This window comes from Pan paniscus, chromosome 1 (genome assembly GCF_029289425.2).
Source record: "Pan paniscus chromosome 1, NHGRI_mPanPan1-v2.0_pri, whole genome shotgun sequence".
Lineage (NCBI taxonomy): Eukaryota > Metazoa > Chordata > Mammalia > Primates > Hominidae > Pan > Pan paniscus.
In genome coordinates, this window is record NC_073249.2 from 168,167,254 (window position 1) to 168,194,318 (window position 27,065).

The 27,065-nt window shown below is 35.5% G+C and overlaps 1 protein-coding gene across 6 annotated transcripts in view; it reads left to right on the forward strand.

Annotated features, from left to right (window-relative positions):
* The window catches only part of MYSM1 (Myb like, SWIRM and MPN domains 1), a 45,571-nt gene extending 18,721 nt beyond the window's left edge, over positions 1-26,850 (forward strand). For 2 of the 6 annotated variants that reach the window (XM_003824221.5, XM_034966121.3), the window contains 12 exons: positions 4,587-4,717; positions 6,060-6,163; positions 7,985-8,062; positions 9,676-9,764; positions 12,581-12,635; positions 12,939-12,989; positions 13,700-13,774; positions 14,394-14,582; positions 15,989-16,121; positions 20,118-20,223; positions 20,402-20,459; positions 21,474-26,850. In XM_003824221.5, the coding sequence (XP_003824269.1) occupies positions 4,587-4,717; positions 6,060-6,163; positions 7,985-8,062; positions 9,676-9,764; positions 12,581-12,635; positions 12,939-12,989; positions 13,700-13,774; positions 14,394-14,582; positions 15,989-16,121; positions 20,118-20,223; positions 20,402-20,459; positions 21,474-21,632 (1,228 nt within the window). In that variant the 3' untranslated portion in view covers positions 21,633-26,850. Of the gene's footprint in view, positions 1-4,586; positions 4,718-6,059; positions 6,164-7,984; positions 8,063-9,675; positions 9,765-12,580; positions 12,636-12,938; positions 12,990-13,699; positions 13,775-14,393; positions 14,583-15,988; positions 16,122-18,093; positions 18,167-20,117; positions 20,224-20,401; positions 20,465-21,473 lie in introns of those variants that run through there. The other 4 variants (XM_008977974.4, XR_612805.4, XR_004672907.3 and 1 more) reach the window with 4 other exon arrangements.
* The last annotated feature ends 215 nt before the right edge of the window (positions 26,851-27,065 follow it).

A 27,065-nucleotide genomic window follows, 5' to 3' on the forward strand; every position in this document is an offset into this window, starting at 1 on the left:
CACCTATAACTCTCATAACCCATCTTTTTGCCTATTCATTAGATTGTGGGCCTGGAATGAAAGGGATAGACGATTGCTTTATGAAGCAGTCTCCTAGGACAGCGTTAGGAAGATATAGAAAGAACACCACTGCACGGGTAAAGGGAAATAATTCTTTCCGGTTTATCATGTACTTTGAGTACAAAGAAAAATTTGATGACAGCAATAGTATTAAATGTGGCCAGATTGCAGAAACACTTGTAAATAGTGATCTTAAATGCTTTTAACTTTGAACTTGTGACAATAATGTGCTATTAATTTCTTCATCCAGCTTTATCAGGATACAGTTTTCTGATAGATGAAGCTTATTCTCTAGATTGTCAGTACCGTTTATTTGAATTATTTAATGAAGGTTAGGGAACAAACCCCAAAATTTCCCACCTTACTAGCCTAATTTGAATTTTTTAAAACAGCTTAATTAAACCATCATTAAACATTTATAATTGCTGGCTGGGCACGGTGGCTCATGCCTGTAATCCCAGCACTTTGGGAGGCCGAGGCAGGCAGATCATTTGAGGTCAGGAGTTTGAGACCAGCCTGGCCCACGTGGTGAAACCCTGTCCCTTCTAAAAATAACTATATATATATATTAGCTGGGCATTGTGGCAGGTGTCTGTAATCCCAGCTACTCAGGATGCTGAGGCAGGAGAATCTCTTGAACCTGGGAGGCAGAGGTTGCAGTGAGCCAAGATCATGCCACTGCACTCCAGCCTGGGCGACAGAGCGAGACTTCATCTCAAAAAAAAAAAAAAAATTTATTTTTAAAAATCATAATTGCTAATTCTGTTTCAGAAGCTATCAAATTGTATAGGGCCATCTTTAAAGAGAGCTTCCTAGTTCCTTGAGCAGGGGTTCTGCTTTGTGCTTTGTTCTCTTTTGTATCGAAAGCCTTCCTGTCCTATTGCAGTTAACTTTCTGCTATAACCTAGAAGGGTTACCAAAGGAAAACAACTTGCTATAATAAATCGGTAACCTTCATTTTACCCACACAATATAAGTCTTTGGTTTTTAAAGATGGCTGTATTCTCAAAGGAGGAGGTTTCTTCTTTTTCTTGACTCTTAGTTATCTTACAGATGGTGGAGGTGCTGAAAGTACAACATGTGGGTCAGGGTGGCATCATAGTAAAGAATACTTGTAAGGAACAACTCCTGACTTTACATAGTGCTTTATAGTTGTTAAAGAGCTTTCCTATATCATCTTACTTGATTTTTTAAAACAGTCCTGTAAAATAATGCAGATGGTATTATGTTTATTTGATAGAGAATGATTCTGAGATCAGGAGAGGTTTAGGGACCTGCCTTTGATTATACAACCAGTCACTGACACATGAAGGACTTCAGTCTTCATGTGTCTGTAAATCACTCTTTTATTCTACATGGCCTAATTCACACTAATGACAAAGACTAGTTAAATTAGATTTCTATTGGTATCTACTTTTGTTTTTGGAAATAAGAGGGTGAATGGCCAAAATTTAAGGACCTTGAAATCATAACTAACTCAAAAATGTCCATATTGGTCAGGAGTAGTGGCTCACAACCTTTTTTTTTTTTTTTTTTTTTTTTTTTTTTTTTTGAGACAGAGTCTCACTCTTTCTCCCAGGCTGGAGTGCCTTGGCGTGATCTCAGCTCACTGCAACCTCTGTCTCCCAGGTTCAAGTGATTCTTCTGCCTCAGCTCCCATACAGCTGGGACTACAGGTGCGTGCCACCACACCCGGCTAATTTTTGTATTTTTAGTAGAGACTGGGTTTCACCACATTGGCCAGGCTGGTCTAGAACTCCTGACCTCAGGTAATCCACTCACCTCGGCCACCCAAAGTGCTGGGATTACAGGTGTGAACCACCACGCCCGGCTGGCTCACAACTTTCATCCCCGTGCTTTTGGAGGCTGAGACAAGAGGATTACTTGAGGCCAGGAGTTCCAGACTAGTCTGGGCAACATAGCAAGACCCTGTCTCTACAAAAAAATTTTTTTAAACTTAGGCGTGGTGTTGTGTGCCTGTAGTTGTAGCTACTCAGGAGACTGAAGCAGGAGAATCACTTGAGCCCAGGAGTTCGAGGCTGCAGTGAGGTGGGATCATGCCACTGTACACTAGCCTGGGCAACAGAGCAAGATCCTGTCTCTTAAAAATGTCCATATGAATGATCACTATATTCTTGTTACTTTAATCAAATTCTATATTTGTTACTTTGAATTTTGAATTCCAAATGAGGCAGATTAATTTATATAGGTACTATAAATTACATGGCAATAGTTTCCTAAGTCATTTGCCTTGGTTCATGAAACTGGTTAGGTATTGCTATTTCATTATGGTGATTTAGCAGAACATTGTGAAAGCAAAAATTGTTTTGAACAGGAACTCACATTTGTTCAGAAATAGAAGAGAGTGAGTGGTTAGGCACTGGAGGTGGTGTTAAAAAAAAAATAGAAGAGTTAAAGTTTTGAAATAAAAAGAAGCCTGCCAGATTTGTTTATAGATAAAGATCCTTTTCATAAAAGCAGATGCAGTTGATTCCATGGTTAGGGGAATATTTTTATTAAAATAGTAACCAGTACCATTACTGAATGCCTCCCGAATACCATGTACTGTATTTAAATCATCTCCAATCCTTTTGACAACCTCGTTCTCACTTTATAGATAAGAAAAATGAGGTTCACAGAGGATAAAAAACTTTTCCAGGTCACACTAGGTAAAGGAGATATTGGAGTCTGCAGTCTTGACTCATTATTTTCACACTTCCAACTCATGGCCTTGACCCTGACTTTTCACTCTGCTTTGGATGTTCTTCCCCCGTATTTTGGCAAGTGTTGCTTTCTTGTCTCCTTGAAATCTGGTCAAGGGAAATTAGAGGCTTATCTAAAATATCTCACATATCTCCTCCCTTTCATTCTCTTGCCCTGTATTTTATTTTCTTTATAGAACTTATTACTACCATAAATAATTACATTTTTATTTGGTTACTGTCTCTTCTGCCCTCAACTCCCATGATAATGCAGGCAACATGAGGGCAGATTTTTATCTGTTTTGTTTGTTGTTGAATCTAGTTCTTAAACAATGCTCAGAATATAGAAGGTACTCTTATTTGTTAGGGGGAAAAGATTGAACATGAATCATTATTCCATGAACATATTTTTAGAGTCCTTACCATTTGTTCAGCACTGTGCTAGATTACTGAGTTCTGTTTAAAGCCTTTTACTTTGAGTAGTCTTCAGTTAGCTCAGTCTAGTTTTTTCAGACTCCTTTGGTTTCTTGGTAGCCATACTCTTGCCTGCTTTATTGCTTTCATTTGTACAATTTTGTTTCATTTTCTTGCAAGACACACTGAAATCTCAACGTTTCTATGGAAGTTGTGGTACCCTCCCACATCACAAATTATTTTTACCCTCTATTCTGCTTAGTGAGGCCTAGCCTAAGCACCCTATCTATCTAAAGTAGTCTATGCCTGTTTGTCCCACTCTATCCCCTTGACCTTCTTACTTAGCACTATTGCTACCTGAAAGTGTAATATATATTGTTCATTGATTATTGACAGTCCCTCCCATTAGAATGTAAGATCTGTAAGGTTAGAAATTTTACATTATCTGTGTATCTCTAGTGCTTAGAACAATATATTCATGGAATAAAATAAGGATCGAATGAGAAATACCCATGTTATATGAGATATCTGAATACCTAAATTTATAATATCTATACTTGAATCCTGATTATGTCCCTTCCTTAAGTAAGTGCTTTACTCTGACCCCCTTGCTTCCTCATTTCCAAAATGAGAATAATATTAATAAAATCTACCTTGTATAGTTGTAAAGATTAAGGATGTGTAACTCAGCACAATAATCTGGCTTAAGCATTCAGTAATTAGTTTCTACTAAGTTCTTTATTACTCGAATTTTACGTTGTACCATCTAGCAAGGTACATTAAGTATATTCAATAAATACGTGTTTTATTATATAAACCTCTTATTTCTTTCATAATCTTTGGGAGTTTCTTGATTCCCCTTTGGAATCCCTTATAACGTCTGTTTCTGTTTTCCACTGAGAGTAAGCACTTAATATTTGTTGTCATCATAATTAAAAACAAATATAAAATGTTTAAGCATTTGTAAGATAGCTGATAATTGAAAGACACTGTTAAGCAAAATAAGAGTAGATGAATCTAAGTAATATATTACAAATTGGAAACGTCTAATACTAAATCTTTTCTATATATTATCAAACTGCTCTTTGTATTTAAAGATTCAATTTGTGTCTGTACATAAATAAATCTCTAACTTCAAGGTCCTGGGATAACTGGAATCTATGAATTTAACATTGGGGAAGAAATATTGCTTGTAAAAAATTATGCTAATAAGTTATTGTATCATTTAAGGATATTTTATTTCAGAAAAAAAGTACATGGGTATTATGTATTAGTATTGTATTTATTACACATTTATACATTGAAAGGGGTTAAAATTTAAAGATATTTCAAATATTGAAAGTTTTCCCCAGAAATCTTTTTTCACGTTTTTATTTATCCAAAATAATTGTACTTCTATCTCTTAATTAGGGAGATATGCAAACCGAAATACTTAAATAAGACCTCAGTACGTCCTGGCCTGAAGAACTGTGGAGACGTTAATTGTATTGGACGGATTCATACATACCTCGAATTGATAGGAGCAATCAATTTTGGATGTGGTAAAAATAAAAACCCAACAACATCTTTTACTCGACATTTTTTATCCTTACAGCACTTATTCATTTCTATGATGGTTAGAATTCAAGTAGTTACAGGTATATAGAATTCAGAGGTGCTGTAACATTATTTAATAAATGTTTTATTAAGATTTTACTGTTGGTTAAACTGTGTTTTCATTTGACCTACACTGAAAATTGAGAGTGTAACTTAAAGGTAAAATATTCAATCTAAGTAATAGAAATAATTTAAGAATACAGTTCTTTAGCAGATAAAAGTAAAATTATTTTATGAAAAGTCTAATAATAGCCCATTTAATTTGCAAATACTGTATTCATGCTAGAAATACTGCCTAGCAATGTTTAAATAAAGGAAATAATTTGTGAGCCTCTACACTTAAATGTGATAAAAGCGTCAAAATATTTTTTGTGGAAGACAATTGTACCTTAGTTTTTTTCAAATTTAAAGTTAATGAATACACATATTTTAAAATATATTCTACTCTTTTTTTTTTTTTTTTTCTGGCTCTGTTGCCCAGGCTGAAGTGCAGTGGTGTGATCTCTGCTCACTGCAACTTCCGCCTCCCGGGTTCAAGCGATTCTTTTGCTTCGGTCTCCAGAGTAGCTGGGACTACAGGCGCATGCCACCACACCTGGCTAATTTTTGTATGATTAGTAGAGACGGGGTTTCACCATATTGGCCAGGCTGGTCTCGAACTCCTGACCTCGTGATTTGCCCGCCTCAGCCTCCTAAAGTGCTGGGATCACAGGCGTGAGCCACCGCACCTGACCTCTACTCTTTTATTGAATTAAAATGACACAACCATTCATAGCTACAAAGTGATAAGGTACATAAAACCTTGTAACCCATGGTTTAAGAAGAGTATATTCTGTGTTTGTCTATGAAAGGGAGACAACTAACAAGAAGATTTTCTGTCAGATATGATTTTCTTTTATATTGAGCTAGATAGAATTTAGTTTGCCTGGGAATCTGTCCTTCATTTCAGTGTCTTTGTTTTCCCAAAGCCTTGAATATTGAGACTAGCTTTTCAGGAAAACTAAAGGATTTTCGCTTCCTCAGCCACCAAAAGAAAAATTAAATCATGTTTTCTGTATTAGACTGCCAAAGTTAGCAAACTACCCATTTTCTAAATATTCCATTTATTAAGATTTTCTTATAACAGCATTACTTTTAATTTGAGGGGTGCTCAGTAGCACATCAAATGTATGATCGTGAAATAAGAGTCATAGAAGCTCCACTGTAGTCAGTATACATGTGTCTTACTGTTTAACAAATGAGTTTCACAAAATAATAGATGGTTTTATCTTTCCTGAATTCCAATAGAACAGGCTGTGTATAATAGGCCACAAACAGTTGACAAAGTACGAATCAGAGACAGAAAAGATGCAGTAGAAGCATACCAACTTGCCCAGCGTCTGCAGTCTATGGTAAGCAGTCATCTCTCTCAGTGATCTCTCCACATTGCTGCTTACTCTGTTTAGTGCGGTTTACGTACTTATCTTGAGCTGTTTAATAAATGACCATTTAGTAGAAAAACATGTTTCCTCTTGTGTTTCACCTTAGCAATTCGCTTTTCTGGGTTTCATTCAATTTCATGTTGCTTTCTGAGGCAAAAACAAACCTAAAAACCCTTAAAATGTACTAGCAAACTTGATGCAGAAGCATAATGTTTTTCCTAAAGTGGTCTTGGGATGCTTCGTTTTAATTTATAAATCTAATGTGTCTTTTAAAAATATATAGTTCCGGTTTTTTTTCTCTCATTTATTTTTCTTTTAAAATTCTTAACCTTAAGAATCACCTTTTTGGAATAACTAGACTTTTTTTTTAATTCTTGGAGTCAGTTTTATAATATTTTAAAATTCGTAAATCATACTTTAAAAATAAAGTGACCTACTAGGAGAAAAAGAAACATCTTGAGGGGAAAAAAAACAAATAAAAATGTGATCCAACACTTTTTTTTTTCTTTTTTTTTTTCAGACAGAGTCTTGCTGTGTCACCCAGGCTACAGTGTGGTGGTGCCATCTCGGCTCACTGCAAGCTCCGTCTCCTGGGTTCACACCGTTCTCATGCCTCAGCCTCCCGAGTAGCTGGGACTACAGGCGCCCGCCATCACACCAAGCTAATTTTTTTTGTATTTTTAGTAGAGACAGGGTTTCACCTTGTTAGCCAGGATGGTCTCGATCTCCTGACCTCATGATCCGCCTGCCTTGGCCTCCCGAAGTGCTGGGATTACAGGCGTGAGCCACCGTGTGCAGCTGATCCAACACTCTTTATAAGGCAGAGTCATAATATGATCCTGTTAGTTTTACTAATGGATTAAATTAGTAATAAATAAGATATGAAAAAGAAAGTGTAGGTGCTAAAATAGCTGTTTTTCTCAGAGTATTTAGGCTATAAACCATTTCTATCTAGATTTACTATCTTAAAGATGTTATCAATTAGAGTTGCTGGATATGGTGCTAGTCATACACTATCCTTTGGCAACTGGTCCATTTTAAAGGCCTCACTACTGAGGTTTGCAAAACTGGATTTTAATAATGTAGTCAACCAACTTTGTAATTTTTCATTATTTGATCAACTAGGCCACCTCCTTTCTAAAGCTGGAAATAATAATTATTTTGCTTCTAGTTTTCAATATTACACCTCTTGCTGTGTGTTCTTGCAGATTTTCTACCACAAGTGGTTGAAAAGGAAGCCATTTTCTTGATGGTTCTTTTTGATCTTAAAAATATTTTTGTCCCTACTCGGGAGTCTGAGGCAGGAGAATCACTCGAACTGGGAGGTGGGAGGTTGCAGTAAGCCAAGATTGCGCCACTGCACTCCAGCCTGGGCGACACAGTGAGACTCCGTCTCAAAAAAAACCCAAAATTTTGTCATAGTATTTTAGCTCCTACATGATGAAAGGCAATATAAAAGCTAAGAAGAAATGCTAGCAAAATACAGAAAATCATACTGATCTTATTTTTTAAATAGCCCTCTGGTGCCAACACCCAGCCCACACCCTGCCCACCTGCTACTGGTGCTCCTGCCCTTACCTCGCCATCACTGATTTATTATATTTGTAACTAGAGTGCTAACTATTGAACATAAATTAATAAAGTTTAGTCAGTCATTGCCAGAGGTTATACTATTTAAATTGATAGATTAATTGACTTTTAGATAATTATTGTTTTCATTTTGTGTATTAATGTGCTATGATTTCTCCATATTAATCTTGCTACCTTTTGCTTTACTTTAATCTATCGCAGCGTACAAGGAGACGTAGGGTCCGAGACCCATGGGGAAACTGGTGTGATGCAAAGGACTTAGAAGGACAAACGTTTGAGGTAACTTTGACCTTTCAAATGGCTCATCCATGAAAACTGGTTTTTAAATATATATTTGTACATCTTAATGTCCTATGTATTGTACTTGTTTCATACATTAACATGTATGTGTTCATTCCCATGTTAATTTGTCTGGAAGTCACCAGTAAACACCAAAGTAGAAGGCATTGGTGGTGCAGTTAACTAGGAGTTTAACTCATTTCAGAACTTGGGTTCTCTGTCTCTGTATTCTGGTCTCTAACTCAAGATAAGGGTGTCAAGAAGTTGGTATGCCCAATTCATTTCATTAAACATTTATTGGAAGAGGTTCTGATATACCAATTAAAATATTGTTCTAAGCATTAGACATTAGACACACATATGTTCTAAATATATATATTTTTTGTAACAGCTAGTGCAGTAGAATGGATAGAATGTGTGAATGTGTACGTACTGGCTTTGTTACTTTAAGCAACTACTTAATCTCACAGAATCTCATGCTTTTTTAACTTACGAATTGTGAATAATAATAATACCTCCCTCAAAGTATTGTTGTAAGAAAGAAATGAGATAGACTATATAAAGATGCTAGTATAGGTATTTAGTAAGCCTTGCATGCACAAAGTACTCAAACTTGAGTTCTCTTTCCTCCTCCGCATTCCCTGCCCTCAACTTCTTACCTGAGTACTGTTCTAGGCACAGTAATTAGTAATTCATCCTTCCCATAAGGGGCTTGTATTTCTAATAGGAAAGACAAAACTTATGGTAAGTTCAATAAGGTTGGTCCCAGGAATTGTAAGTTTCTCCCAAAGGATGTGATCAGGGCAGGTTTCGTAGAGTATGTGGGGTATAATCTGATCTGAAGGATCTGCAGAAGAATCTCAAAATGGAGATGAATACACTTTAGGCTGAGGGAACAAAGCTGGAGACATGGGAAAATACTAGATATATTCTGGAAAAGGTGCATAGTTCATTTGGACTAGGGTGTAAGTTGGTCGTAGAAATGGAATAGAGATTTACTTTATTTTATAAACACTTATAAAGGGCTTACTGTGTGTCAGAAAATGTCAGTATTTTATAAACATTAACTCAATCTTCACAATAATACCATGACAGTGGTATTATTGTTTACTTTTTATTATTACTTTCATTGTTCCCATTTTTAAAGATGAGGTAACTGAAGCATGAAAGCTTTAGAATTTGCCTAGGGTCACCAAGCTAGTAAATAACTGGGCCACACATTCTAGATCCAGAATCTGTTCTTAATCATTACTCTGCACTGTCTCTCAGTTGTGAAAGAAAACTCAACACAGTAGAATATGGTAAGTAGAAATGGGAAATAAAAGACTCCGGTGATTCTTACGTTTTTGAACCTGGGTGATTGGTACCATTGATTGAAATGGGCAAATCAAGAGAAGGAGTAAATTTTCTGTTTGGGATGGCCGTGTCTTTTGAAACAATTTTTAAAAAATACTGTCCAGCCTTTCTACATGTTGGTAGCAAAAAGGAAGCCCATCTATATCAATTTAGTCTCTCTTGTCCTCACATGCCCTTCAATTTGATTTTAAAGGACTATTTTTATTCTGCCTCTTAGTAGATGATGGACTTCTTAATCAATTGGCATTTTGTTTTAGCATCTCTCTGCTGAGGAGTTGGCAAAAAGAAGAGAAGAGGAAAAAGGCAGACCTGTTAAATCTTTAAAAGTGCCAAGACCAACAAAAAGGTGTAGTGTTATATAAATGTGGTTTTTAAACATTTATCACAAATGGCTAGATAATGTATGAAAAAATATTCAATAGCTGCATTGTATTGTTCACATTAAGTTTAAAAAATACTGCTACAATTTTTTAGATTTTTTTGTTTCACTGATTATGAATTTGGAAGACCTTGAACAAACATTTTAAATTTGTTCAGATTCATTGAACATATGATCCAACATATGTTGTAAAGGGGCCCTGTTTAGGACAGGTTGGTCATTCAACTCTAGACACTATGGACAGGAACCTTCATGAAATGACTGGGTTTTCTTTGGGTGGTACTAATTGTTAGCAAGTTGTTGCATGGTTTGTTATTGTTTTCCAATGCATGTGTAATCTAAAATTTGAGCCTTTTAAAATTAAGGGTCACCAAATAAGTTAAATGTTTCGATTTTCTATTCCCTCTTCCTGCAGATGCCCCATTGAATAGACTGTAGTTTTGTCAGTGTACCTTTTAAAAGAAGATATCCAGGAATGCCACTAGATCATATTTTTGCCTGATAAATGTCCTTGGGTAATCCTTAGGTTCTCATTTATTAAACAATAATTTAAATAACACTGTTAGCTGTATTTTAAGCACTTTATATTTATTAGCTCATATAGTCTTCATGACAACCCTGTGCGTTAGTTAATATTCTCACTCCCATTTTATAGATGAGGAAACTGAGAGGCATAGAGAGGTTTAATAACTTGCTCACGCTGTCAAGTAGTGGAGCTGTTGATTTTAAACCCAAGTGTTAAGCTTAAGAGTTCATACCCCTAATCATTACATTATATATTACCTCTCTAAAGTAAAAATAAAACTTAACACAGTTGTCGTGAGACTAAATTAGATAAACTATGTAAAAAATAGTCCTCCATAAGCTAGGACTCCTCATCCAGTATCCAGATAATTGATTTTCCGACTCTATATGTGAGACTTATATTTATTGTGATTTTCGAGTCATTCTTCAAGGTCTTCAGGATCTTTTTGAATCCAGATCCACTTTTCTCATTTTAGCCTTTGTAGCACTGTATCATTAACATTTCAATAAGCTTGCCTTTCCTGCCATTACTCACTGATTGCAATGTTGAATTGGAGAAATGTAAACCTCATTGTATATATTTAAACAACGAAGACATTCATTCTTCAATCAGCTATATAGATTACCACAATTAACCCATATATCTTCATCTTATACAGAAGGATAATCATATCAGATGTCTTGTTTAATTTCAGATAAAATATATTTAAGTCTTTAGTTTCTAACAGATTATTCCTATCAATAGTGTCTACAATAAGGTCTACTTATCATGAGTTTTCATGAACTCATTATTTTACTTAGTCACCTCTTCACTTGGTTAAGGATCACAAATCAGCTGTTTCATAATTTTTTCTAGAATTTTACTACTGTTCAACATCTAGTTCCTCCTTTTCTGCAGTCTGCTTTTTTGTATTGTGAAACAAGCTCAATAATTGTCTATTTCTAGTCCTTCAGTAACTTTCCCATTCTCTGCAGTTCCTCAACAAACACTGACAGCGGTTCCATATCCGTGGTTCTTAAGTACTCCAGGATGTTCTTTCTGTGCTATTTTCTCATCTATCTTGGTCTTCAGTTTCTTTTTGTGTTGATTAAACACTTTCTAATTTAAAGGTCTTTCTTTATTCAACAAGTATCTTTGAATGTGTACTGTATATGTCAGGCACGGTTCTGATCACTTGGGATACATTATTAAGCAAAACAAAATGTTCTCTTGAAGCTAACCATCTGTGGTTGAATGGGAATGGAATTGCCCTGCTCTCTTCCAGTTGTGTTAATGCGAATGTATTCCTGTGTGTTTTTCTTTCCCTGAAGATAGCCTAAAAAACCTTTTTATTGTTCTTAATATAGTTCTCAAGCCTCAATTCTTTACTGACATTTCTGAGATTTATGTGTGCTTTTGACCTTGCTTAGGTTCTCTCTTTTTCACCTCTTTTTACTTTTTCACTTTTTTGTTTTTTTTTTTGGAGACAGGGTCTCACTCTGTCACCCAGGCTGGAGTGGAGTAGTAGAGTGGCGAAATCATGGCTCACTGCAGCCTCCACCTCCTGGGCTTAAGTGATCCTCCCACCTCAGCCTCCCGAGTGGCTGGGACTACAGGCACACGCCACCACGCTCAGCTAGTTTTGAAATTTTTTTTTAGAGGTGGGGTTTCACCATGTTATCCAGGCTGGTCTCAAACTCCTAGGCTCAAGGGGTCTGCCCACCTCGGCCTCCTGAAGTGTTGGAATTACAGATGTGAGCCACTGCACCTGGCCACTTTTTCACTTTAAGAGTTTATGATAGGAGTAATACATTAATATCTTTACCAGAACTGTTTGTCATTCATTGATTCAAAAAATGTTTTAAGTTCCTATTCTATAGTGGGCACATTATTGAACTGACAAGTGTTTTTGATAAACTTCCATCTTTCTTGAACCTTTTTTTGGGTCTCATGACAGTTAATTATATTTTCATTGGACTTTTTGAAATCTGCTTTTAGTGTGGGACATACGTCTGATAGTTTATAGTGTCCTCTTTGAGTGTTAAAGGAAATTAAGACAACAGAGTAACTTTATCTCGAAGTTCCTGGGTTTTTTTTGTTCTTGTTAAATCTAAAAGAACAGTGCTTCTTTTGAAAGGGTTTATGGAATTTCCTACAAAACTCTCTCATTTAGACAGAATTTGGGTTTAGATTATTGATATACACTTTCAGATTTACAAATAAATGTTATTTTCCTAATCTTGTTGAGATTGTATTGAAAATTTTTTTTCTTTTTCAGCTCGTTTGATCCCTTCCAACTGATACCTTGTAATTTTTTTAGTGAAGAAAAGCAGGTACTATTTATGCATTAATGAATGACAGTAGACAATCCCCACTTCCCCCTGTCAAACAGGAAATGCTTACTCTTTTTCCATATGTGCAAGGCATATGTATAAAAAGACTGAAAATGAGAGAGAATTTCTCCCTGCTGGAATTTTAAATCATAATGTTTTAAAACTCTAGTTTGTGCTGAGCTTTGGTTAGTGCTGAGAACTTGGTGGGGTGGATAAAGGAGAACAGGGTGGGCATTCCAGGTGGGGAGAACAAAAATCTCTATTTTTATGCTCCCCCGTTTTGTTTTGTTTTTTATATTTCAGGAGCCATTTCAGGTGAAAGTGGCTTCAGAAGCACTTTTAATAATGGATTTGGTAAGGATAATCTATTGTGTTTACTTAGTTATTCTGATTTCTACTCTTGTGTATTTTTATTGCAGGCGTAAGACAGAGTATGGAAGACGTGTATTTTGGATCTTAACTGTCCTCTTTTACAAGGAATCTAAAAATAAGTCTTTTCTTTTGGAGAAAAGCCAAACAATTGCATGTTTCCATATTTTAGAGAAAATAAATTAATGTGAGTTTTTGCAGACTGTTTACCATCATTAACCCTATTTTAAGTTTCTAATATATGTGTCTGCCACTTTTTAGATCACTGAAACAAAGCACAACTCCTGTAATTTGGAGGGTTTTTTTGTTTTTACTAAACTACCGATACCTCCAACAGTTTTTGTGTTTGTGATGTCTTTGTGTAGAAGGATTTAGAGTGATTTTTACTTTGTATCCTTACATAATACCTCCCTTGAGTAGGGAGAGTAAATGGTATCTTCATTTTGTAATTGCAAAAGTAGAGTCTGAGAATTTTTAAGTGTTTGGTTGAAAGCTTCTCAGCCAGCAGTGAAGATAGACCTGAAATCTTAGTTTCTGTGCACTGATCCTAGCATCTAGTTCCTCTCCTATGCTACTTTATTTTATAAAAGCATGATGACTATACTTACAAATGACTTTCTTATGATAAGTGAGTTTTGTTACTTTGTCAGGTGGGTTTGTGCGTTTGGGCTAAGTCTGTCTTGTATTTCTTTTAGCATGCTCATGTTTCTATGGCAGAAGTGATTGGTCTGTTAGGAGGAAGATACTCAGAAGTTGATAAAGTAGTTGAAGTAAGTTCTCTCTTTTAAAAAAAGTTTTAGTTATTTAGTCCTACTACCATACCAAATATTTTTATAGAATTCAGTTAATATAATTAAAATACAGACTTTGCCTATGATATATATGAGAATATGCAAATGTAGCAAGTTATATATTCCCAGAAGTGACTTAACATTCTATATGCCTAGCACCTGTTTCTTTTTACCACCGAGAGAACATTGCCAGGCCTTGGGGCCTCATTACCTTTATTAGTAAAAAGCTACAACTTCTAAGAGGCCAGAAATAGGTACTAACACTTTAGTTGAAAGTTTGTATGCATCATTCTATTGAAATTATTGTCATAAGTAACAGGAGTCATTGAAAGAATACCTTTGTACAGGTATTATGTGGGCTGACCTGGAAAACTAACCATTATTATGACCTTGTTTGAGTAGAAAAATGCATGCTAAGTTCCTAGCATATAATCAGACTTTTGGAGTATAAGTCATTTGCAAGTTAAAGGCACCTGTGGTATTGTCAAATAAAAGTCTTGGCCTTGAAAAGTTTCCGTATCTTTGAAAGAATTATAACATTAGAGTAACAGAATTAACAGGATTTTAGTATAATCATTTGAGGATCAATCGTTTATAGGTCTGTGCAGCAGAACCATGTAACAGTCTGAGTACAGGACTACAGTGTGAGATGGATCCTGTATCACAAACACAGGCCTCAGAAACCTTGGCTGTTAGAGGCTTCAGTGTTATTGGATGGTATCATTCTCATCCTGCTTTTGATCCTAATCCTTCCTTACGAGATATTGACACACAAGCTAAATACCAGGTATTACATGTATATTTATATTCTGTAAATGGTTGCACACCCCCTCAATGCTCCCTTTTAAATAGATAAACTTTAAACATTTTTCATATTACATTTCTAATATTCTTTATACTGGGGGTTTTGTTTGTTTATTTTTATTTTTTTATTTTATTTTATTTTTTTTTGAGACAGAGTTTCACTCTTGTTGCCCAAGCTGGAGTGCAATGGCACGATCTTGGCTCACTGCAACCTCTGCCTCTTAGGTTCAAGTGATTCTCCTGCCTCAGCCTCCCAAGTAGCTGGGATTACAGGCGTGCACCACCACGCCTAGCTAATTGTTTGTAGTTTTAGTAGAAACAGGGTTTCACCATGTTAGCCAGGCTGGTCTCAAACTCCTGAACTCAGGTGATTGGCCCGCCTCGGCCTCCAAAAGTGCTGGGATTGTAGGCATGAGCCACCACACCCAGCCAAAAAAAAAAAAAGAAAAAAAATACTTATACTGGGGGTTTTAAAAGAACATGCATTTTTTTTTTTCTGATTGCAAGATTGATAATTGTTTATGTAAACATTTAGAAAGTCAGTTATTTTATTAAGTACAAACAAGCCATGAATGTATCACTGGTAAATACTCCCAGAGCCTTTAAAAATTGATGGGAACAACTAGGACAGGGACTAGATACAACTGAAGTAATAAGAAACATAATGTATTTTTTATAGCTGAAGAAAAAGTTTTATTCTGGGATTTTACACTTGATATGTGACTGGGTTTGCTGTAGGGTATTTGTAAATTATTACTGTATTGATAAGAATTACGGATGTAGGGTGGTGAATATAATTAATAAATACATTCATGGCAAATACAGATTGTGTAGGCCATTTTTTATTTTTAAGGGTCATTTCGGATTTGGTTGAACACATTTTTGCCTGAAAAATGTACTGTGTGAGATGAATATCGAAGGCATTTGATTTAGTTGCAGTTTGGATGTGAACTTTTTTTTTTTAGAGACATAATCTTACTCTGTCACCCAGGCTAGAGTGCAGTGGTGGGATCTCGACTCACTGCAACCTCTGTCTCCCAGGTTTAAGGGATTCTGCTGCCTCAGCCTCCTGAGTAGCTGGGGTTACAGGCACGTGCCACCACACCTGGCTAATTTTTGTATTTTTGGTAGAGACGGGGTTTCACCATGTTGGCCAGGCTGGTCTCAAGCCTGATCAGGCTGACCTGACCTCAAGCAGTCCGCCTGCCTCAGTCTCCCAAAGTGCTGGGATTACAGGCGTGGGCCACTGTGCCGGGCCGGATGTGAACTTTTTAATGCACCTTTTTGTTCCTGCTTTTCCCCATTAGATGTTTAAAATGTTAGTATGGATAAATATTGGCTTTTGAATTTATATAGTTGAAACTAATTATATTTTTCTTGTAATTGTAGAGTTACTTCTCCAGAGGAGGTGCAAAGTTCATTGGGATGATTGTTAGTCCCTATAATCGAAATAATCCCTTACCATATTCTCAGATTACCTGCCTGGTTATAAGTGAGGAAATTAGCCCAGATGGCTCTTATCGTAAGTTTTCAACAAAAATAACTTTATCCTATTTCTACTCTTATTTCTTTGACTCATACAAATCAAAAGATTTGCAACTGTGCAAAATTATTTAATGCAAGAGTTTGTGCCCTCAACTAGGGAATCATTATTTGGGTGCCACCCTAGTGCAGCCACCCTCTTGCGTTTCTTAATCTCCTGCTATATTCAAGTCCCCACTTTTGTTACCATGGCCACTGGGCAAAAGGATTGAAATATGGAGAAAAGTTATGGCCAGGCAGTGTGTATGCTAGGCACTGGAGATGTTGCAGTAAACAAAACAGTCTCTGTTCTCATGAAAATTTTTTTATAAATGCAGACTGGCTTTCTCTGTGATGGCATGCAAATGAAAAAAAAATGACCACCAGCTCTCTGTCACCTCCCAGTTTAGGGTTAACAATGACTAACTCAATTTGTATCTCTCTTTGTTCCCATTCTATCTCAGGAAAGAATTTGGTTGGCATAGACCATCGTCTGACTTGATTCCTCTGAGGTTTATGTCCACTTGTAGTCCAAACATTTCTGGGCAGATAGGGAATTAGTATAGCAGACTAGGAAAAGGAAGGGAGTGTGGCTAGAAAGCAAATAATCAGAGGAAACAGTAGGCTAAATAACTCTAGGATATTTATTCTGTCATTACTACCACTACTATAGGTCAGGTCCCCTGGACACTGCCACTACAGTTACCCCACATTGTACTCTTCCCCATTAGATTATGAGCTCTTTGAGAATAAATACTGTATTGTACCCATTTTTTCTATCCTGTTTCTAGCATGAGGCCTGGCATAAAGTAGATACTAAATGAATATTTGTTTAATAATTAATTTCTCTTCATTCTTAATGATCTCACTTGGATGCCCTATATTTGATATAGATTTACCAGCACTGCCCCCATGTTATTTACTATTAGTTGCTTTATTCTTTATGTATCTGCAACACTTTATTCCTGCCTTCATGGTCACTTTGTCTTTTAATGCAATTTATCTATTTAGCAAGTCCTAATAAATTGTATGCCCAAAGAGCAGGGACTGTGTCTTATTTGTCTTTTTTCTCAAGTAGCACCTAATAAATTGCTTTGCATCTAGGAGGTGGTCAACACTATGGGTTTTTATTGAATTAATAATATTGGTATTAGCTTTTAGTCTGGAATGTCCATTTTGAGCATAGCACATAATACACATTATTCTTTAGCTCAGTACAGTTTTGTAGAAAGAACCGCAATTGTTCTCTCTTTAAATCATTTTAAAACCATCTTTAAATCATCATCTGACTTGATTTTGTAATCTCACAGACTGCTAGGTTTTGGTAATGAACCTCAATTCTGGTGCTATCCAGTACAATAGCAGTACATGTGACTTTAAATGTAAGTTGATTAGAATTACATGAAATTTAAAATTTAGTTCATGGAATTCTACTCTGGCCAAAATGAAGTAACAAGAACTTGTCTGAAACTACCAAAAAACTGGACAAAATATGTAAAATAATGGTATTTAAACACAACATTGAGCAGCAAAGGAATACGATTGCTAAGAGATGGGAAACAAATGAAAAGAGCCCCACATTACCCTAGCTTACTGCTTAAGAGGGTTTTCAGATATGGCACAAGAAGGAGAAACCCACCCAGAGCCAGGCAGACTCAATTAAGGTGATGGAGATAAGGAGACCAAGACAGCTGAGTTTGTGAGACAGAGCCCCAAGAGAACAGAAAGCAGAATGGAGAGTGAACTCTGGAGATTTGTAGAAGAGTATCCCTGGAGTATTTAGCAAACTACAGATCAGCACATGCATGTGAATAAACTAGCCCAGATGGGAAAGAACCACTTGAAAGCATTAGAGGGAACTATCCATGATGCTCCCATGAGCTACCATTGGACAGAGCTGTCTTGTAAATGACTTGTCCATGCTTAACACTGCGTATTAGATCTTAATCCTAGGTCTTTTGCTTTGCCCTTAGAAATCCTCTGGTGCAAGAATTAAGGTTTTCTAGAAGCCATGGGATACCTTGTGCTACAGTACTTTTAACTCAGGTCATATCTTTACAATATCTCTAATGGTTTAATGTTTTCTTTACTTGTGACAGGCAGGAAATTTATTTAGTGATCAGTTTTCTTCTGATATTTTAGTGGATAAAAATATTCTCTATAAAAGGAAACTTTTATTGACTTTAAAAGTACCTTTTTTTAACTTAAAAAATATTCTTAAAAATACCAAATAGACCTGTATATAATTTGTGTGTATGTTTTCATGTTTTTGCATCAGCATAGATTGAAAATGCATTATTTACCTCTCTTTATTTTCATCTTCAACTTTCACTGAGAGTAGGAGTCACTCTACTGGATTCAGATCCCAGCTCTGACATTTATTGCTTATTTTACCTTGGGCAGTCTACTCCCTCATTCTCCTTTGCTACAGCTGTAAAATGAGAAAAAATTACTACCTTGCTTACAGTAGGTATATGGTTGTAAGGTGTGTCAGTAATATATGTAAAGTGTTTAGCAAATAATAGGTTTTCAGTGGGTGGTTATCATTATATAGATGGTATCCATGTTTAGTAAGTAATCAAAGCATGTCAAGTAAATGACTGTTATCACCATAAGGAGTTTGCTTAATACCCCGTGTACTATAATGTGTCACTCTTCTTAAGTTTTTGGAGAAGAGGAAAATTGAGGAATTAAATAAAAAAGATCAGTCATCATCATCAGGCTTGCTGTCCCCTTTCCTTCCAAACACCTGAAAAAATGCCTTTTTAGAGCATATTGACAGTTAAGCTATGCTTTATTTCATTGTGAGGAAATAATTGTATTTTTCCCCTTTTTTTTTTCCATGCCTTCTGATTTGCTGGCATTTTATTTATTCCTTACCATGGTAGAAACCCAGTTGAGAGGCAGTATTATGTATAAGTTAAAAGCAGAACTCTCGAGCCTGACTGCCTGGGTTCAAATCCTGCCAATGCCTTTTATATCTGATCATGAGCAGGTTAACCTTTCTATGACGTAGTGTCCTTATCGAAAAAAAAAAAAAAAAAAGGTAGGGGGTGAATAATGGCAGCTACTTCATTTAAGTGATTTCACATTAAGTTTTAGGTGGCACATAGTATGCATTATAAGTGTTACTATGATGGTATCAGCCTTTGCTAGTGAATCAGCTAAGCTTTTAAAAAAATGCTATAGATGCATTTGCATGGGGGTCTTGAAGGATATGTGAAAAATTGCTAAGATAACTCATCGTTTGGTATTTTTTCCTTTCTAGATGAATATATGATGTTCACCCCTTGGGCTTCTTTCTTTCCTCCAGAGTTTAGTATAACAACTTTGACTCAAAGCAGTTGCTGCCTCCCCAGAGTTCATCCTATCCTCTTGTCTAGTCTTAGATTAGCTCTTCTAGGGAGGTGGAATGAGTTTGGGCTCAGAAGTGAGGCAAACCTGCTGGGTTTTAACATCTATGTCCTGCCACTTTGCTAGCCTAAATATGTTTTTTAATGTGTCTCAGCTTCAGTTTTCTCACCTGTTAAAAAAAAAAAATACCTTATGGCATTGTTGTAAGCTTAATAACCTGTATATATATAGATTTTTAATTATCACTAGGATGGCAATATGTCTTAGTTTGTCTAGGATAATCCCACTTTAAACCTGTGGTTCAGGCATAATTATTAATAGTACCTTCTTTCATTCAAAAAGTCTCTTGGGTTTAGGTGATAAATTACGTGATCATCCCATCATAGTGCCATGCGTAGAATTGTCATGTAAATGGCACTTTTACTCATTATTATTATTAATAGCTTGGCATTAATATGCTTAGTGGACCAAGTACAATCAGGCAATAAATATTTAATGAATGCCCACTATGTTTAAAGTGCTGTTCAGCTGATCTGCAAAGCTATGGTTGTAAAAACACCGAAGGGAATTTTAAGTATAATTAAAAGGAGATTGGAGAGTTAAGAAATAGTTGATGAAAATGTGCTTCTTTATGCTTTTCTAGGCTTACCTTACAAATTTGAAGTACAGCAGATGTTAGAAGAACCTCAGTGGGGATTAGTATTTGAAAAGACAAGATGGATAATAGAAAAATACAGGCTCTCCCATAGGTATGTACTGTGGTTTGAGATGGTTGCACATCTGCAGTGTTGCTCATTAAATTATGTTTCAGAGAAAACCCAAGTTAAATATAAAATTGTGATGTATGGCATCCGTGATAGTTTATTATGAAACTGATTAGTTTATAGTATTCGTTTCACCAGTTTGTTTTCATATTTCTTCCTACAGCAGCGTCCCCATGGATAAAATCTTTCGCCGGGATTCTGACCTGACTTGTTTGCAGAAAGTAAGCTGTCTTCATTTTAATTGGTTCCATTGTTCACAGATTCTGAAGCTATTCATCTCAATGTGTTTTCCCATGATGCCTAATACTTTGTGGATAATTTTCTGTATATTTCTTTTATTACTTTTTCCTTTGGAAAATTAATTTCTAGGAGATAATTAGTAACCTGTTTTGTTGCCCAAGCTTGCACATAGAAAAAATTCTATTTTAGAATAAATTTGTCAGTGTCGGCTGATTTTAGCAGATTATTATTATACACAATGGAGAACATTTTTCTTATTTTATTAAATTTGAAAGTGCCATGTTTCCATTTTAGCCTTAACAATTGGTCATTTTTAAGAATGATGGTATAAATCCAACGATTAAATTTAAATAGTCATTTTATTTAACTTTCTAATAGGAAATAAGAGTTTTGAATTCTGTCAGTTCACGTCTAGGTTTTGCTTCTGTAATGATTGAAGGCTAGTAGATCTGCAACATTTGTCTTTTTAAATAGCAATTGGGGATAGAAAATTTAAACATTAAGTTTCTTTTTAATATGTTTTACTCCTTTCTGTTATATCCAGTTTTTTGTGTGTTGTTGAAAAAGTATGTGCACATTTCCAAGGAAATAGACTCCAGCTAGCATCCTCATTTTGAAATGCAGAATCCTATGTTTTTATGTACCTAGATTTTTGTGTGTGTGTATACTCAGGATTATTTTGCTTTGTAAGTGTAACTACAAATGGAGAAAAGTCACAAATACGTCCAAAGTAGAAAGCATCACATAAACAATCTCAGGTTTGTCTCCTTATGTAAAATCATAAAAGTACTAAGCTGAGTGTTCCTCAGCAGCAATTTCCTACATTCCAGCTCTGTGACTATTAAACACAAGTTAATCTTCAACCATTTTTAAGGAGAGTGTTTCTCATTTGAGCATTAGGAAATGTGAGGTCTGGAAAGGGACGAAATAGTGATAGTAATGCAAACCCTCATACTTTTTCTGTATTTAAATATAAAACTTTTCTTTTCAACTAGCTTTTGGAGTGTATGAGGAAGACTCTGAGCAAAGTGACCAATTGCTTTATGGCTGAAGAATTCTTGACTGAAATAGAAAATTTGTTCCTTTCCAATTATAAAAGCAACCAAGAGAATGGAGTAACCGAAGAGAACTGTACAAAGGAATTGTTAATGTGATTATTTTAAAGTTAAGACTTTTAATCTTGACACAGTAGATCTTACTTTCAAAGTTATAAACTTAAAGTGATTGTAGTTAACATTGGCACAGCTTTGGTATTTTTTCTCTATTTCACAAAATCCAAACTTTGCCACATAAATCATGTGAAAAGGAAGAGATACAGATTTGTTTTCATACAGTGTTTATCAGAGTGTTCTGCAAACCAGGGTCCACCACGGTGTTCTAGTCCTTTACTGAGCAATGCTGTAGGCTGTGAAACTTAGCAACCTGGTCGGCTTTACTGTTGTGTTCAGCTTGGGATTTGGACTATGTCTCTAAGTCATTTCTTCCCTGAACTAGTCATTTATGTTCCATTGTGGTATCTCATATTTCATTTAAAAGCACTTCCATTCTTTCCATATGTTCTGCTGAGATTTGTTTATGGCTATAAATGAGATATGGATGGGTGGTCACTGAGATAATTAATATGGTTTAGAACTACTGATTAGTAAATCTAACAGGAGGCCAGGAGAGGCATGACAAGAAAATCTTAAAAACAGGAAAAACCCAAAGGAGAGAACTAAATTACCAGTTTCTAATCATAGATACTAGCTTCCATTTCATTGTATAGCAACAGTATCATAAGATATGCCATTTTCTCAGCTATCTGAAAATTTTTAACCAATTTTACACACATAAAATAATTAGCTTCAATTGTGAGTCCACTTACATTAGTAGGTGTGATAAAACCTCATTTAACTGGAACGTAGGTAATCATAACTCAAACTTTTTTTCTACTGCCTACTACTAGGAGAAAGAGGCAAATGATAATAAAGCTGGAATAAATCAGAGATTTAATTTTTAAAACAAGCCTTTCAGGACATATTACATATTCAGCCCAGTTTCATATGCTTTCTGAATCTATAATGGAGGTCAGTGAACTTTTTTAATGTAAAGGGCCAGTTTGTAAATAATTTTGGCTTTTCAGGCCACATATGATGTCTATGAGACATTCTTCTTTGTGTGTGTTTTTTACAGCCCTTTAAAACGTTAAAAACCATTGTTAACTCACAGGCCTCATAAAACATAGGCTGTTGGCTATTATTCTCCAACCCCTGATCTAGAGAATTTTAAACATTAGAATTTTGTTTTACATTTGTTAAGCTTTACGTCGTCTTCAAATGACACCAAAACTCAGAATTATGATCTGCATTTAAGCCAATTTTAAAATAAAATAAGCAGTCATGCTGCCTCATTTATTGAAATTCAGTAGATTTTAGTTTATTTCTTAGTAGTCAGAGAATTGATTTATACCTATTCACCAAACATTCTTACTAATGTTTCCTTATATCTAAATCAGATTGATTCTATATTTTGCTTTGTTTGTAATCAGTAGCCAATGAAGAATAAGGAGTATTGGAAGAAGCAGTGAGCCAGCTTTAGGTGACCTGGTTCTTGTCTCAACTTTGTGATTTGGGGAGATATAGTTTACTTTCCCTGAGCCTTAATTCTTGTGTAACTAAAGTCTAACTTAACTTCTTAATGTCCTTCCAGAACTAAAATTTTATTGTTCATTCTAATCGTTGGACTACTCATGTGAAGTTTATATTTTGAGTTAATACAGTTTCCAAATTAACATACATTTAAAAAAAAAGGGTAGTATTTTTCCATTTCTCTGTGTGCACTTAGGATAAACAATGAAGTATAGCTTATAAAACAATTAGTTTGAGGGCTGAGAGTGTAAGAGGAACTATACCAAAAGTCAGGAAACCTGAGCTCTTAACCCTAACTCTGTTACCAACTTTGCTGTGTGACCTTAATCAAAACACATAACCTGGACCCCATGCTCCTCACCAATAAATCAAGGGCCTGAATTTTATGGCTTAGTATTCCCTTCCAAGCTCCGAAGTTGCGTGATTCTGTGAAAGGCAGTGATAGATTCCTTTGTACTCATCTTCCTTTTGACCTGTTTCCTCATGATATATTGGGGAACAAATACTAAAAAGTGTTTTATACTAACTTTCTTGATTGACATTTCCCTATAATACTGATGAATTTGGGTGATGGAAAGTAATGGAAATTGTTAAAAGTTCTGCTCTCAAATCTGAGTCTCCTTGCCCTGTGTGCCAATGTTTAACCATATTTGCTAATCTAAGCCATATTGTGAGCATCTCAAGGATGATACTTGTCAAGAGTTTGGGGCCTTGAGAGCACAGTTTTCAAAATAATACTTAATATTTTCTGACTATAGAGTACATTTGTCTTGTAAAGTATATTTTAAAATACAGAGAAGTGTGAAGTACAAATATCTCAGTGCTACTATTTAAAAAAACACAATTAGTATATAAATCCTTCCCCATTTTTTTGACAGTATAATTTTAGTATGTTAAACTTGGTTACTTCTTTCTCTCTTCCTCCATCATTTTCCCTGCTTCCTTTTTCTTTTGTCATATTCTTAAAACAATTTTGCAACCACAGGTACCCACATTGCTGGCACTACCAGCCTTAGGCTACTACCAAGGTTAATGGAGCCAGGGCCTTGTAGAAGCACAGAGGAAGTCTATAACTGAGGGGGCGTATGATACAGGAAGTTCAGGAGGCAGAGTCTCAAAGGAACACCTGCCTTTAATAATGTTTACAGAAGTGGAGAAAGGACTAAAGGACTTAAAGACATGCAGGTGTCTTCATCCTGATTCTGTCTTTGTTATTGCACAATGACTATAAAATAATGACCTAATTTTTTTTTTTTCTGGCTTGGCTAATGGAAATCGACACTAGCGCTTCCCCAATATTAGACTTAATCTAATTCCAAAGTAACATTCAAGAAAAGAAAAACCAGTGGAACAGGATCAGTAAGCTCAGACTCTCCATCTCCGTTATTTTAGCCTTGACCATTCTTCTCTAATCCTTTTAAATTATCTTCAGTTTCCAGTTCAAGTTATATTGCTTCAGTTACAGTTTGTTTGACCCTGTATTCAGAGCTGCATTATGATTCTTGTGGGCCCTAGATAGTTTTGCCATCTTAGACCCCTTCTTCCATACAAAATTAAAAGTGATATTTTACAATTGTATCTGTATGAAATGAATGTATTAATATTTTAGATTAAAACATTTTGTTTAGAAGTTCAGTTTTTTCTTATGAGGCTAAAAAAAATTAAAACATTTTTGTGGGCTTCTAAAAAACTGTGGGCCTTAGGTACTGTGCCTAATGGATAAGTTGGCATTGCCTGTATTCTGAAGGGCATCATTGGAAAAATAGCAGTCATTATTCTGTCCCCTTCTCCCACCACCACAGTCCTTGGAGAAGTCTTTGCCACTCCATCCAAGAGCACCGCAGTTTCCACAGTTATAGATCTATAGACTTGAACTTACTTCCTTCCCAACCTAACCAAACTCACAAGGATTACTTGGGACCATTCATCCTCAAAAAAGATAGGAGGCAGTGGTTTGTTTTAGTTTTCAGATATTTTTGTTCTGGTCAGTCCCTAATCTGTAGTTTTGAAACTCGTGCCACACTTGAAAGGGAAACATCCTACTACCTTTCTTTCCTCTCCATTTCCCACAAACCCTTTCCTTCATCATCACTCCCTGCATTCTTACTTCTCAGCATATAGATACAAGACCCTTCTTTCTATTATTTATTGAAAGCTAGGCCTGTAAAATAGAGATGGACAGACCATGCATGTTTCCATGAAGCTATTTAATGCTGCCCCCAGTCTTCTGTCCATACCATTCCTTCCCTGCCCCTAGGAGTGGGGTTGAGGTCTGTGACATGCAGACTGAAAGCACAGTCAGAACCTCTGCAGCTCTCAACCCAACAGAGGAGACTGTGGCTTCAACATGCCAACCTGAGCAGGTCTCCTCTGCATTACGTTCCTCCCATTTCTCTTGCTGGGTCCTGATGAGGTGAGCTGGAGGAACCAATAGTCAGGATGCCCTGGAATTGATGTTGCTCTGTTTTGTGCTCACAAAACAGCCATGTAACACATGAGCACCTGAGTTGAAGCCATCCAGTCGCAAGTCAGCAGACAGCAGTTGATGGAATTCTCAGTAGAAATTCAGTAAGGGTGCCCAAATTTTATTTTTTTTTTCACCGATACTCTACCAATATATGGTATTTAGGAAAACTTCTTTTATCCAAGCACAAAGAAAAGCACACACATTTTTATAATCATCTGCTTCATCAGGGTAAATAATTTAACAAATTTGATCAGCATCTCTAGTTTACCAGTACTTTAATATTAGTTTTCTTACAAATTAATGTATTTTGCAATATTTCCAGAAAATCACTGTGGGAGAATAATGTAATATACTTTAGGATATATTTCTTGACCTTTTCTTAAATGGCTTCATGTGCTATTCCCCCAAATTCTGCTTTCTCTATTTTCTTTTTTATTTAACCTATAATTATACTTTCTAGTATATTCTGAGTCTATCTTCTAAGCCACCTTACATTTTTCCTGGAACAAGGGAGGGAATAAATAGTTGTCTCCACTAAATCAGGAAAAAATAAAAATATCCCGGGGGAGCTGTGATTATGCCAAGAGCTCTAAACAGAAGTTTGAGAAGGTAAAAATTAAGTTATAGTATCTGAGTTGTTTTTATTTTCTTCCTTTGGTGTTTATGAAGGTATTCATAAGAACTTTAATTTCAGGGGAAAAAATGCCTGATTTGCTATTTTTGACATTTCCTCGTCTCTTAAGAAGTCAGTTAAATATGTTTTCATAGTTTATATTCCTGTTTCATAGATTACTGTGAAACATGTGTTTAAACCTATGAATTATAAAATAGTATTTAGATTCTAGCGTGAGTTAAATAGATTAGTCATGTATCTTTAGATTTGTGGATTTGACATGTAAATTATGTGTTGTGTATAAGTTAGTTACTAAACATACTGCATGGTTATTGATAAACTTGTTGCTATTTTTTTCCAAATGCTATCAGTGTTTGTGGACTTTTAAAAATTAGTTTGAATTTTGGAATGTTCTGTAATAAAATATAATTTCAACTATTTTGTACATTTAAATATGCCATGTTGTATATGTCTGTATTTAAAAATATTGTAAAGATCTGCATTTTAAGAATTATGAAAGATTTTCCTCAAAAATGACAGAACTCTCCATACTTAATTGTGACACATTATAAGATACCTGATTTTAAGCTTTTGGATTTTGTTCTAAAAATTAAGTTTAAACATGCTGAAAATTCCATAAAAATAAAATTTTGAAAATAAATAAAGTGATCATTTGGATTCTTTCTAAATTATTAGCAATATACACATTGAATTGCAAAAAAATGCCACATTTTAATTTATCAAAGATTTGTTGAGCATCTGTTATATAGAACACTGTAGGGGAAGCAAAGATGAGGAAATCTTAATTTCTTCCCACAAGAAGCCTTGTAAGTGGGAAAACAGATGATAAAGCCCAACATGAATAGCTAAGACACTGAGA